The 12,298-nt window shown below is 39.8% G+C and overlaps 1 protein-coding gene across 2 annotated transcripts in view; it reads left to right on the plus strand.

Annotated features, from left to right (window-relative positions):
* The first annotated feature begins 1,172 nt into the window (after positions 1-1,172).
* The window catches only part of GTF2I (general transcription factor IIi), an 87,785-nt gene continuing 76,659 nt past the window's right edge, over positions 1,173-12,298 (plus strand). For both annotated transcript variants that reach the window (XM_018076722.2, XM_029961335.1), the window contains exons 1-3: positions 1,173-1,210; positions 1,633-1,738; positions 3,070-3,208. In XM_018076722.2, the coding sequence (XP_017932211.2) occupies positions 1,173-1,210; positions 1,633-1,738; positions 3,070-3,208 (283 nt within the window). The remainder of the gene's footprint in view (positions 1,211-1,632; positions 1,739-3,069; positions 3,209-12,298) is intronic.

A 12,298-nucleotide genomic window follows, 5' to 3' on the forward strand; every position in this document is an offset into this window, starting at 1 on the left:
TAAAGTAAAGTACACAGGAAAACAGAGAGAACCAAGAATGCTAGCATACACATAAAACAGACATATGGAAGAAAAACAGAGGGAGATAAGGGAAAGGAGAAGAGTCAAAGCCTAGGCACTCTTGCCGAATATCAGAAACTCCTGCCAAATACATGTGAAGTCAGGCACAAGAGTTCAAGAGTTCAAGAGTTTACCTGAGTAAGAGGAGTAAAATCAAGACCCCTGAGGCCGAAATAACCGGATGTACCACCAAGATACTCCCCAAAATGAAGACCATGCCCCTGACCCCACCCTAACTCCACCTGTTATGAATATTATAACTAGATGTTGCAATACTATGAATATTCATGTAAAATGATGTCATCTCCCAACAAGAATTGTATAAATATTCCAGCTGTTCACTGCCTGCTTTGGAGCTCTTTTGTCCAGTGCGAGCTGGGAGCTCCCCAATGTTGATTGGCAATAATTACCCTCCTGCTTATAGACTAAAAACTCTGTCTCTGAGCAGTCTCTCTGCGCCTTTTTGGGGCATAAAATTGGCATCATTGGCCAGACCACATAGGTGGAATGCATTCAAGGAGAAGAAACTGTTTTTAGGAAGCTGATGATCATAAAAGGATGATTTGAGGAATGGAATGTTCCCTGAACAGCAACCAGAGACCCTCAAGAAACCCCTACTCTAATTTAAATGAGTTCTGAGAAGTGATTTAAATGTGTTAAAGAATTCATGGGAATGTTTAGCATATGTGTATGAGCTCCAGGAAATGTAATGAATGTGTATTAGTTACATAGATATAAGCTGATGCATTAGATGCTGGGGATGTGCTGAGGATGTGCGTGTTAGGAGGAGAGATCCCCTATGAACCCTGCGCCGAATAAATGCCTGCTTTCTAATAGTAAAATTACAGTGTTAGAGACTACCAACAGAAACGTAAACTAGTCTTGATTATTACTTATGTCTTAAAAAAGTTGAAAGTCTCTTGAATGACCTACAGGAAAACAGTTTAAATCTCTTTTTTGTGTCACTGCTGAAATTCAGTTTGTAATTTTGGCACCTTAATTGGGACTACTTAACTTTGAGTTAATCCTACAACTGAAGAATATGCGAATAAGCATGTCATGTTCTGATTACTGATACTGTAGTCTCTGAGGCGTGATTTTGGGGCAGTGTGATGGTGGTTTGTTTTGAAATAGGCCATGATAATTACAGGTAAGATTGTTCTAATACCTGAATCGTAATTATGATTTACCATTTCTGTATGTTACTGCCAGTGTTTGTTGCTGTGTTTATCTAGACTGCTGGAGTTGCAAACATACTTAGAAAGAGAAATTTATGTAAATTTAGCTAATCAATTAATATGCATCTTTCTAGGTACGAAGGGTTTGTGGCCTGGTCATGGCACAACATTGTAACTTTTGAGTTTTTAGCTTCTGCTTTTATAAAACAGCAGGAAGCATGAAAGAATAGAAGAGCAAGCACTTTCTCCTGTTAATTTACCTCTTTGTTTTGTTGCATGTGTGTAGTGGGCTGTATTCTGTGGGGTTTTGAATTTATTTTTTCCTCTGCTTGCATAAGAGAGGTTTTCTTGACTGTTGTGTGTATCTGAAAAGTTTTTTTCTTTCATTTTATAGGAGGAAAATGGCTCAAGCTACCGCACCAGCAGCATCCATCCATGATGAGGAATCCTTAGAAAGCAGAATGGTGGTTAAATTCCTCATGTCAGGACTTGAGTCAATGGTTAGTAGAGAAATTAATCTGCTGCATCATAACTCTGTCTTAGCATTTGCAGGACTACAGCAGTATATTGCTTCCCGCTGGGCAGCAGGAAAGGTGGATTGTACCTTATTGTGTGCTGTCCAACCAGCCATTACTCTGTCTCTGCTTGTGGTAAATCATACTAACAGTCATCTTGTTTCTTGTTGTGGTGGTTGTTTTAAAAATTATTTTGTCGAATAAATAGGAAATATTTGTTGATTGCTCAGGTACAGCGTGGTTTAAAGGAAAGAGTGTGTTCTGATCTTTGTCATCTGTTATGTGGAGTGAATAAATTGTTTTGAGGCTAATGCCTTGTTCTCAGCTGCTGTACCAACTCAACAAAACTTGTTCAGAAAATATTCTTTTTAAATTGGCATATCACCTGTTTTGTAGGAGTTACCTAATTACTATGTGGTGCGGTTTAAGGTCGACCAGGACTGTGAGTGGAAATGCCCTGTTTCCTTGAAGTTGAGACACTGCCACAGATGTGGTTCTTTAAAATTGTTTTTTTAAATGATAAGCAAAACCAAGCATTTTCTTTTTAGCAATGAAACTTTGAATGGGATGGTTACAAGATAATGGGTTGAAAGCCTTTTATCCCATTGGGTATATTAGGTTCTTAAAGTCCTTGTGTCACTTTTTCCTCACATGCTGCAGTATAGGTTGCAGCAAACTGATTGAGTTGCTAGAAGAGACTGACTTTTTGTTATCACTTCTTGATCATCTCACCAATTTTCTTGGGATCTTTGTTCTCTCCATAGGCTTCCTGCCTTAATTCTTGCCACAAATTTCTCCTGGCAGAACACATGTAGGTGTCTGCAGGGATGGTCGAGACCTTTGGTTCAGGAGGAATTCACCTAAACCTGGGCCTAGCAGTCAGGACAAGGCAGAATGCAGGCAGCCATCCTGCTTGCAGCCACACCGTTCTGAAGAGAACATGGTGTGCAAGAAGTGTGCTGTGAATGAACAAAACTCCTGTATGCTTCTTGAAAGTAGGAGTTGGAGTAAGACACTCAGGATGATTAACATGAAAGTGATAATTTCACATGAATTGATGTCATAAATAATTTTAATTAGAAACAGTGCAATATCTGACTCTAGACAAGGGCTTAATTTCACTAATGCATCTACAGTGCTTTTAAGATTTCTGACGAAAAGCGTTCCAGGTGTGTAAATTGTGCTTTGCTACTGGCTGGTGTTATGTTGCTTCTAGTACCTTCTGAAGGTGGATGCTGGCAGCATAATATCACATACATTTCTGTTAACTGTATCTTAACTATAGTAATAAAAACTTTTTCTTTTTCTTTTTATAGTGTAAAGAACTTACCAAGTCCAAGGCAGAAGTTGCCTGTATTGCTCTGTATGAAACAGATGTGTTTGTAGTTGGAACTGAAAAAGGAAGAGCCTTTGTCGACTCTAGGAAAGATTTTCAGAAGGATTTTGTTACATACTGTAAGTTCCAATGTTGTATTTTTATATGTCACAAGTTGCTTAATGTATATTATATAATACTAAACTTTGGGGAGGAAAATTCTGTCTGTTACGGCTGCCTGCTATAATTACATTGTCTATGGCAAAACCAGCCATTTAAGAACATAAAAGTGATCAGTAACAGTCTTGTTTGGAGTTTTATTTCAACAATGGCTGGAAATGTTCATTTTTTTCTTAGATAATGTAACAAACTAGTACAATAGGAAGTATTAGACTGCCCACCCTCACAACACCTGCATTTCCTAGTGCACATTAATTTTATTTTGTACCCCCTCCTCCAAGCCTTTTTTTTCCACTTGTGAAGGCTGAGGTGGGTGCACTGAACGGGTAGAGAAGTACTTCTGTCAACTTGGATGGTCCTGATTCTTCAGGTCACTTCATGTCTTATTAAAGCAGATGCAGAGTTTTGACAAGATAGTATTTTTTCGTGTAGCTTTTTTATATCAATTTTATTTAGTAGACAGAATTTAATGACTTAAACTCACATCTGCATTACTTTTGTACTCCTTTAAGTACATTTAGGGTATGTTTTTTGTTTGATTTCATTTTTATAGTAAACCAGTGGAATTTTTGTGTTCATAAAACACATCAACTAAGGGACAGTATTTTTAGGAGTTAGGTTTCAAAGATTCAGTGACTCTGGGGGAGCACTGATATGCTCATTTAGGAAAGTGTTGGTGGTATACCCTGCCTAATAAATAGCAAAATGTACATTTACCTGCCTAGGGAAAGGGAGAAGATGCAGGTCAAGGGTGGGGTATGATAGAACAATCAGTCTGAGAACAACTGTAAAATGTTCTGGCTTAACTAATTAAATACTTGGGAAGCAACTATGTTTAGTCTGTAGCAGAAACACTTGCTCCTATAGATGCTTTTGGCGCTAACTAAAATTCTTCTGGAGGCTCTGTCTCAAGGTCATTTGGTTGTGGTAGGACTCGATTTTTTTGCCATTGGCCTACTGGCATGGACAGTGACTTTCTGTGCACTTACTTACTCCGAGGGAAGTCACCACAATGTTACATTGTAACAGATTACTGATACCAAAATGTAGAATTGCAACCTGATTGTGGAATCAAGTATAAGATGAATAAGTTTCTTTTTTTTTCTAATATTTTACAGGAGCAGTTTTCTGGTACTGCTGTCTATGAAAACTACTAACTGAGTAATGGGCAGGGAGTTCAATTTTTCACCTGATTTCTTTTTTGGTTTTGTTGCCTTAAGGGATTCCCTGAAGTCCTAGCTACTGTGTTTTATTGCCAGTACAGCGGTATCATAGGCCCTGATATACTGGAGACTTTGTATACTGCACACATCTATTGGTAGGGAGTCTGAAATTATGGGGATTTGGTGTTTGATCTCCTGACTAGATCTGTATTTCAGATTTTTTACTGTGGGAAGCACTGGCTTCGTATCCATTCTTGTGTTTGGCTCTATCAGACGTGATGGTCCTCATCCTTTCCTTTATTGCAGTTACAAGGTTACTCATTCTCCTGTGATGGTTTTGTACTGTCAGGCTGACAGGATTAAACAATATCCACTTTGAAAACAATGTTTTCATTATGCTTCTTGTAGAACATCATGATGTAGATCTGTGTGAATAAGGCCAACTATTGTCTGTCATTGCTTTCATGGTTTCACTAAGTATGCATCTCCCATGCTTTTAGGGGAGTTTTGGAGGGAATAGTTCCTTTCCCCTCGCACCTTGTTTCTTCAGTTGAATATGAAAGCAAGCAATTGTCAGTGCTAGTCACAATTTGAAGTGTTTTTCAGGAACCCGGGAAGGACACAGTTCTGTGTGTTTCTAACAAGTTAGAGTTGGGCCCTTTCTGTTACTTTATGATTAAAACCCTAACTTTATGATTAATAAAAGCTTTCAAGTGATTCTTACCTTGCTGTTAGAACTAAACCTTTAAAAATTCATCTGTGATGTCAGTCTCTGAAACACATGGTGCTGACAATATTGAGAATTAGTTCTCCACTTGTGTGGGAATCTTCATTTTTCTTTAAATATAGAAACAGAAGTCTAGTTACTAATCATGCCCCTGGTTATGTCTGACTCTATGCAAGCCAGCATGTATCTCCAGTCTTCACTTCTGTTTTATCCACAGCTTGTTTGTATAATTTAAGTAAGTATGAAGGCTCAGGCTTCAAACATGCTGCTTATTTTTAGTAATAAGTATCATTTAGTGGGCTAAACTGCTGAAATATATATATATGAGGTTTATGAAGGAAGTAGCATGTACACTTTTTAGCAGTATAGGGCTGATAAAAATAATAGCAATTCAGTGAAAGCAGCGCTGGAGTTTGGTTTCCTCAGGCTTTCATTCATGATGACTTTCATCCACATGGCCTCCCTGATGCCTTGCTGCAGGGCAAGGAGGAGCCCTACCCATGTCTCATTTACCTTTTCACCTTAAGAAAATGTGTTAGAAATGAATTATAGCAATGCTTTTTTCAATAGTGAGTGTTTAAAAACCAATCTACAGGCATTGATTATTTAAAACTGAGTCAGATAATGTATTTTTCTGAGCTGTGCTTAATGAAGATGGCTGCGAGCCCTGTTACAGTGAAATGGAATGTTTCAGTTGGTGTAGAACTGTATATGCTTGTATGTAGAACATATGACTTGGGTAACCTGCAGTGTCAGATATTCTAAGCCTGTGTAAGTTTGTATTGTATATAGAAAGAGTATGTTCTTCAAGCACCTGCTCATATTCAGCATATGGACAAGCGTGGATACTTGTGTGCTGTTAAGTAATCAAGGTCATACATGTCTTGCCCTAGCAGTAACTCTTTGTTTTAGTTGCTGTCCCCTGCTAAAGTGTATTGTGTGGTCCTCAGTTCCTCTTGCATGACCTTGGCAAGATGAAGTGCGTCTGTCCTCTCTGGATTGCTGTGGAGTTGTGGGTTATCAACTGTCCTGAACAGGTGACTTATTCCTGGGGTGTCTGAAGAATGCTGTTCCCTTCATGTGTTCTTCTTTGTCATCTTAGCAGTTTCCCTTGAGCTCTGTGGAATTCATTCTCTTTTGAATGCGAGCTGGAGATGGTTTATAAAATAACCAAAAAACCCCCCAACACCAGAGGAAGCCTCATCATCCCCAAGCTGTATTTGCCTGTCAGAAGGGAACTTTCAGAACAGTTTCCTGACTCAGAAACACCTTTTCAGTCATCTGGTCTGGACTTTTAAAGATATTTACGCAGCACTGTGTGTTCCATCTCATCTGCCAAGGAGATGATTCTTCTCCAAGAATCCTGGTTGCCTCTGCTAGCATTTACATTGGTACTGGCTGCTGCAGCATCCATATGTGGGCTGAGAGAAGCATAATCCTGCTAGTTCTACAGCTTCCAGCCAGCTCTCCCAGTTGTACTGCTTTTTTTGTCTTTGGTGCCAGGGGTCTGAGCTCACTTGCATGAGGTGGGGCAGTGTTGCATCTGTAGACAGTTCATCTTGGATGATAGGTCTTTATTTTTTGGAACCTTCATGTTACTTCCGGTGGCCTTGGGTTTCCACGCTGATCTTAACAATGCATCTGTGTGCTGGTTTAAAGGTAAACCAGCAGGGGAAATGAACTCAACTCAAAAGAGAGATTATAAGTCAGAATAACAATTTAATAAAATAATACAATAAGTACGATTATACAGACAAACAATTGGTTTTAACCCACAAAACCCAAATGTATAACCCAGCACCCTGGGGCATGAACAGAGTGGTGTTCTTTGGGCCCCCTGAGTCAAAGTAAAAGGAGAGGGGAAAACCTGTTGGTGAGAGTGCTGGTGCAGTCTGGTCAAGAGTGGTGGTTGCAGTCCAGTCGAGAGTGGTGGTTGCAGTCCGGTTGAGAGCAATGATCTGCAGTCTTCCTTTGGATCCCACGAGTGCTTAAAAAAGTTCCAAGACTCCAAGATTATATATTCTCCAGTTCAGGCAGGAATGCTCAGTACTTCCCTTCGGGGGAGGGGGGGGGTAGTTCCACAAAAAGAGTGTGAGGACAAGAAGGCACCCTCCTATCTCGCAGGCCTCTTAACACCTAGTTTATAGCCTGAGAAGTCAGGCTGCTCTGGGCAGAAGGTGTAAATAGTCTATTGATAACAGTTTCTGGGAAATGGCATGGAAGGCTATAGAATACACAGCTTTGGGTTACACCCATCCAGTGATGAACTGGTTCCAGCTGTTCTAACCAGGACAGTCTGGTATGGGCCAGAGTTGGCTTCAAGTCCTGCTAGAGACTTTGGCCCAGGGTCTTTTGCTCTTCTTACCTGTGCTTCATGTCCATCCAGCCACGGGTTGCAAGAACTTCTTGTAGCTTCAGGAATGTTCAGAATCTGAATGTTTTTAATGAGCACAGCCATTCCTTCTGCTCAGGATGAATGAATGAAACACAATTCTCCAAAGACCTTATGGGAAAAATTGCTCATCTTTGGCTCCTCAGTACCTTTGGTATGTGAATTACTGTTTCCTTTTGGATATACTCCATTATCTGCAGGCAAATAAAGTTATTCTTACCATAAACTAGGCTACCGTGGACCTGATTAAAGATCTGCAGTAGGCTTCTGTGTCATTGAATCCTCCTGGCCTTTGAAGAAATAGAACCATCAGGTTTTCTGGGGAATTCTTATTCTGACATTGTGCTCCCTTATGTCTGTGACTCTGCAACTAACGTAACAGTTCTGCAATTTAAAGGGGGATGGAAAAAGCAAACAAAACCAGACCCTTGAAAGACTAGATCTTGCTGGTTTAAAAACCAAAACACACTAAAACTGGCAAGTCTCTACAGGATTGGTAGTTACTCGAGAGTCTCACTACTTGTGATACTACTTTGGCCTGCTGTAATTTTCATATGAATACCTGAAATTGGCATTTTTGGACTCGTAGTAGCTTGTCCCTGTATCCTAGAGAGTTCTAAGTATCTCTTACTGAAGTTATACCATGTCTAGTGTCTTGCTATGGTAGATGCTGGCTTCCTACTCCATACCTGTAATTATAGTTTTGCAGTGATTGTCCTCACTTCAGATTTTGGCTTCCAAAGAAGCTGCTGTATGATCTCTTCTCTGTGGAGGATGAACTTTTTAGTTCAATATCCAAGAGGATTTCAAATGCATATATGCTGTGCTGAGCCCCTGACAGCTGGAAGGCAAGCTGTATTCTCTGGGTATGCTTTCATCAGAGGTGATGGCTTTGCTCAGCTCGCTTCAGGAGATCTCACAAACAGTGAGTACAAGCTCTGTGGTTGTGGTTGTCATGCTCATGTGTCTCCATGACAACTTTTCTGCAGACAAATTTGTGGAACTGGCAGGAGTCATCCTCTGTGAAAAAGTGCATATGGACACTACGGCCCAAAGGCCAACTGTTTGTTTGCCTGTCATTATCTGTTTTGTGCTGTTCCTTACTGACAAGAGGTGCATGCGCTCCAAGTTGCCTAGCTAATACATTTTTTCCAAACTAGAAGTATTTTGTGAAATAAAATAGTCAAGACTTCTTTTGTGATTGAGGTTTAAAAAAATTTTATGACCAAGGGTCCAATTAGTTCTAATACTGGCAATAATAAAGCAGTGATAGCAATAGGGCCAGATGTACAAAACAACTTATATGCCTAAAAATATAGAGCAAAGCTTCTGAAAGTCTCTGTGACATCCACTTGTAGGCATCTAAATAACTCATAAATCAGTATTTTTGGTTTTAACTGTGTTCTCTTTGTATATCTAAAAAGCATGGTATAGAAATATGTGGCTTCAGTATTTTTTAACCAAAGCTCAGTAAAGTGTATAGCATTGGTATAAATATAAATATAAATTTTCCCATGATGAAGCTCTGATTGGCATGTCTTGCTGCTTTTTTTTTTATTTTTTTCAATGGATGAAGCTGTTTACATGTTTGATCTTGTCTATGTATTATCTGCGTACTTTCACCTAAGCAATGCTCAACAGACTGTGGTACTGCAGACCAGAGAGCATCATGCACAGATCTGATATTTAGAATATGGTAGGTGGGAGTCAAGCTACAGTAGTGAGAAAATTTATATTAATTCAGTAGCTCTGTGTTAATTTTAGACTGGTGCTTAAAAATGTCTTTGAAATCTGCTGAGATAGCCCCCAACACTGCAGCTTGCTAGTGTGGGTACTGTTTTGGATGTAGTCCTTTCATGATACTTTACTTGGATGCTGCAGTAATGATGTAAATAAAGTATTAATACAATTGATTTGCTTCTTCCTTACTATTTTGATTACCTCTGATTGTACACTATCTTGTCATGCCTGTAGTAATTCAGAAGCAGTATCTAAATGGAGTGTTTAGCTTTTCAGCTCTAAAGCAGAATGTCTCAGATTTGAAACTGAATAGACTGAATCCCCTGACCTATATGGAAGCAGCCTGATACCTTTTCAAGTATTACTCTAATAACAGAGGTTATTAGTGAGTCAAACTGCTATCAGTTGTGTTTGTCTGCATTATGCCTTAAGGACAGTCTTCATTATCATTTTCAATTATGTGCTATGGTATTATAGTGAAAATACCATTCTGAAACTAGCTGACATCTTTTTATATTGCTCAGAGCCTAATCCCTTGATACTAATACAGCTAGTTCAAAAATACCGGTTCTTTTTGATGATCATGTGCCAGTGTGGAAAATGATTTCCCACAGTCATTTTCTTTGGCCCTAAACTATTCTGTGGCCAGCTGAGACTTCTGTGGCTTTTACACTCCTGAAGCTACAGAATATTTTGGAAGAAAAAGGAGACATAAATAGTAAATCAAAAAAACCAGTAAGAGCCAGGTGGAGAACTAATCATGACAAAACACTTATGGAGTTGCAGGAGTGCCATCACTGATCTGTTACCTACTTTAAATGCAAATGGGGGCTGTATCTGTGATCCTTATTTTAGCTTTGGTCAGCCAGTGCACTTCAAAGTATGTTACACTGTATGGAATTCATAGCAGGAAAAAAGGAAATAATTGAATAGTTGCTTTTTAAAGGTGTGACTGTCAAGATACTTTCCTGTTGCCAAGCCAGAGCTGGTTTACACCTCTGTAACTCTTGACCTTTCTTTCATGCCCAGTTTCCTTGCAGCTATTTGGAAGTGGCCCCTTAAAAAAACCTCTGCTAAGAGTTTGTTCTGAGTATCTGCTGAAACAGCCTCTTCCCAGTCACTGTTAATGGGAACTTACTCAGCTGTGGCTCTCAGTTGTGTTCCTGAGTTTTCACCTCCCTTTTTGCAGCAAATGACTTGGAATAACTTACACTTCTGTCAAGGTTCAGACCAGCAGAGATAAACGGCTGCTCCTGACTGTAGCTTATCACCGTTGCCCTAACTGTGCTGGCAAACATGATGTATTTACTCCTGCCATGTGTCACTTGGTAGTTGAGGCCTGGCATCTCTGGTGGTGGAAGGGATTATGTTACCGTTCTCTTGTCCTTTTTACATGACCAGGTTGCATCGTGCCTGTTTAGTGATGTGTTAATGCTAACCTGCCTGTCTCTGCTTGGGATTAAATAGGGAACCGTTTCCTAATCCGTTTTCTTGGGAGAGGTGTGGGCAAGGTAACTGCTGGCTTTTTCTTTCCTGCTTTCTTTCCTGCTTCTGCTCTTGTGCTCAGGCCTCTGTGTGGCTGTAAAACCTTAGCACTGAGAGTTAGTTCTGGGGGTCCCTATCTCCCCAGGGTGGTACAAAGATGTCTAGAGTGCCCTGATTGCTACAGCTTATGAAATATCTTTATTTAATAAAAAAACATGACGCTTCAGATGTTCCTACTGGAAAGCTAGGACACTTTATTACAGACATTGTGTCTGCCACCAGCACTTCGGAATTCTGCTTTTCCAGTCCCCTAAAGTATTTACATTGTGCGCTGAAGCCTAGTTCATATTTTGCATCTGTTTTTGCCTGACCCCTAGTTTTTGGGGGAGTTTTTCTGTTGTGGTTGTAACCACTTGTTAAATTAACTATACTGTGTTAATTTTTTTGGATTTAAGTTTCAGTTACTTTCTATTTTACATTTGCAGAATGTTGCTATGAAAGATTTGACCAGGTTATTCCTAATAAATCATGTGCTTAGCAGTTAGTTTAAAAATAATATTCGTAGCACTTACCCAGCAGCTGCAGTTGCAAATAATAAAATCCAAAGCAATCATCTCCATCTGTCTTACGGTGGGTTTTTTGCCATCACTGTCTCCATTCGACCTCACTTAAATGGTTCAGCTTGCAATCCTCTTCTACCTAACCGTTTGCAATGCAAATAATGTAGTTTCTGTACTGCATATTTTTCATATATTAATATGTGTTCATAATCTGAATTCTGCATTCTAGGTGAAAATAATTTTCCTATCATTTAGCTGGACCTTGTGGCCTGCTATTTTCTACTTTCTACTACTGCCCGCTTTCTACTACTTGCCCTTTCTTTTTCCCCCAGCTTCCTGGACTGGTTAAAGGGCTTTACCTTAAGTGGATGATGGCCAGCCCAGCTAGTCAGGCATTTCTTATAGTTTCCTTTGCAAGCTCTTTCTCATGGTATTAGGGGTGAATTAATCTGCTTTTCCTGAGTTTTACACTACTGGCAGTTTCTCTTGTTTTACAAGTCAGTTCACCCCTTTTAGCGAGTTCTCGAAAAGCAGCATGCATTTTCAAAAATTCTGCTACATAGTTAGATGCAAGTTATTTTGCCTCTCTTCCGTGACAGTGCTTTCTCTGCTTCCGTCATCTACCTCTCTTCCCTGTAGAAATGTCAGGAACAAAGACTCTTGCGGGTCATGTGCTAGTCCGGATGCCTTTTCTTTCCAGCATCCTTAGCTTTAGCCATGCCCTGCCTAGCTCAGAGCTCCCTGGTGTTTTTCTGGGGTCATTTCAGAGCTGGGTAACTTGTACAGCTGGGTTGCTTGGCTTGATTGCTCCAAAGCTTTCATGTTCTGTCACTGCCTAGCCAGCTAAGGGGTATGAAGTTAACAGCCGGTTTAAAAACTTACAGGGAAAGTTCAGTCCCATTTTCCCAGAAGCCACCCATCTTGATCCCTTGGAGTCGTAAACAAACAGAAAATTACTGGAGACAGACAATCTTTTTGAAATT

This window comes from Manacus vitellinus, unplaced genomic scaffold, assembly GCF_001715985.3.
Source record: "Manacus vitellinus isolate BGI_N305 unplaced genomic scaffold, ASM171598v3 scaffold_32_pilon, whole genome shotgun sequence".
Taxonomy (NCBI): Eukaryota; Metazoa; Chordata; class Aves; order Passeriformes; family Pipridae; genus Manacus; species Manacus vitellinus.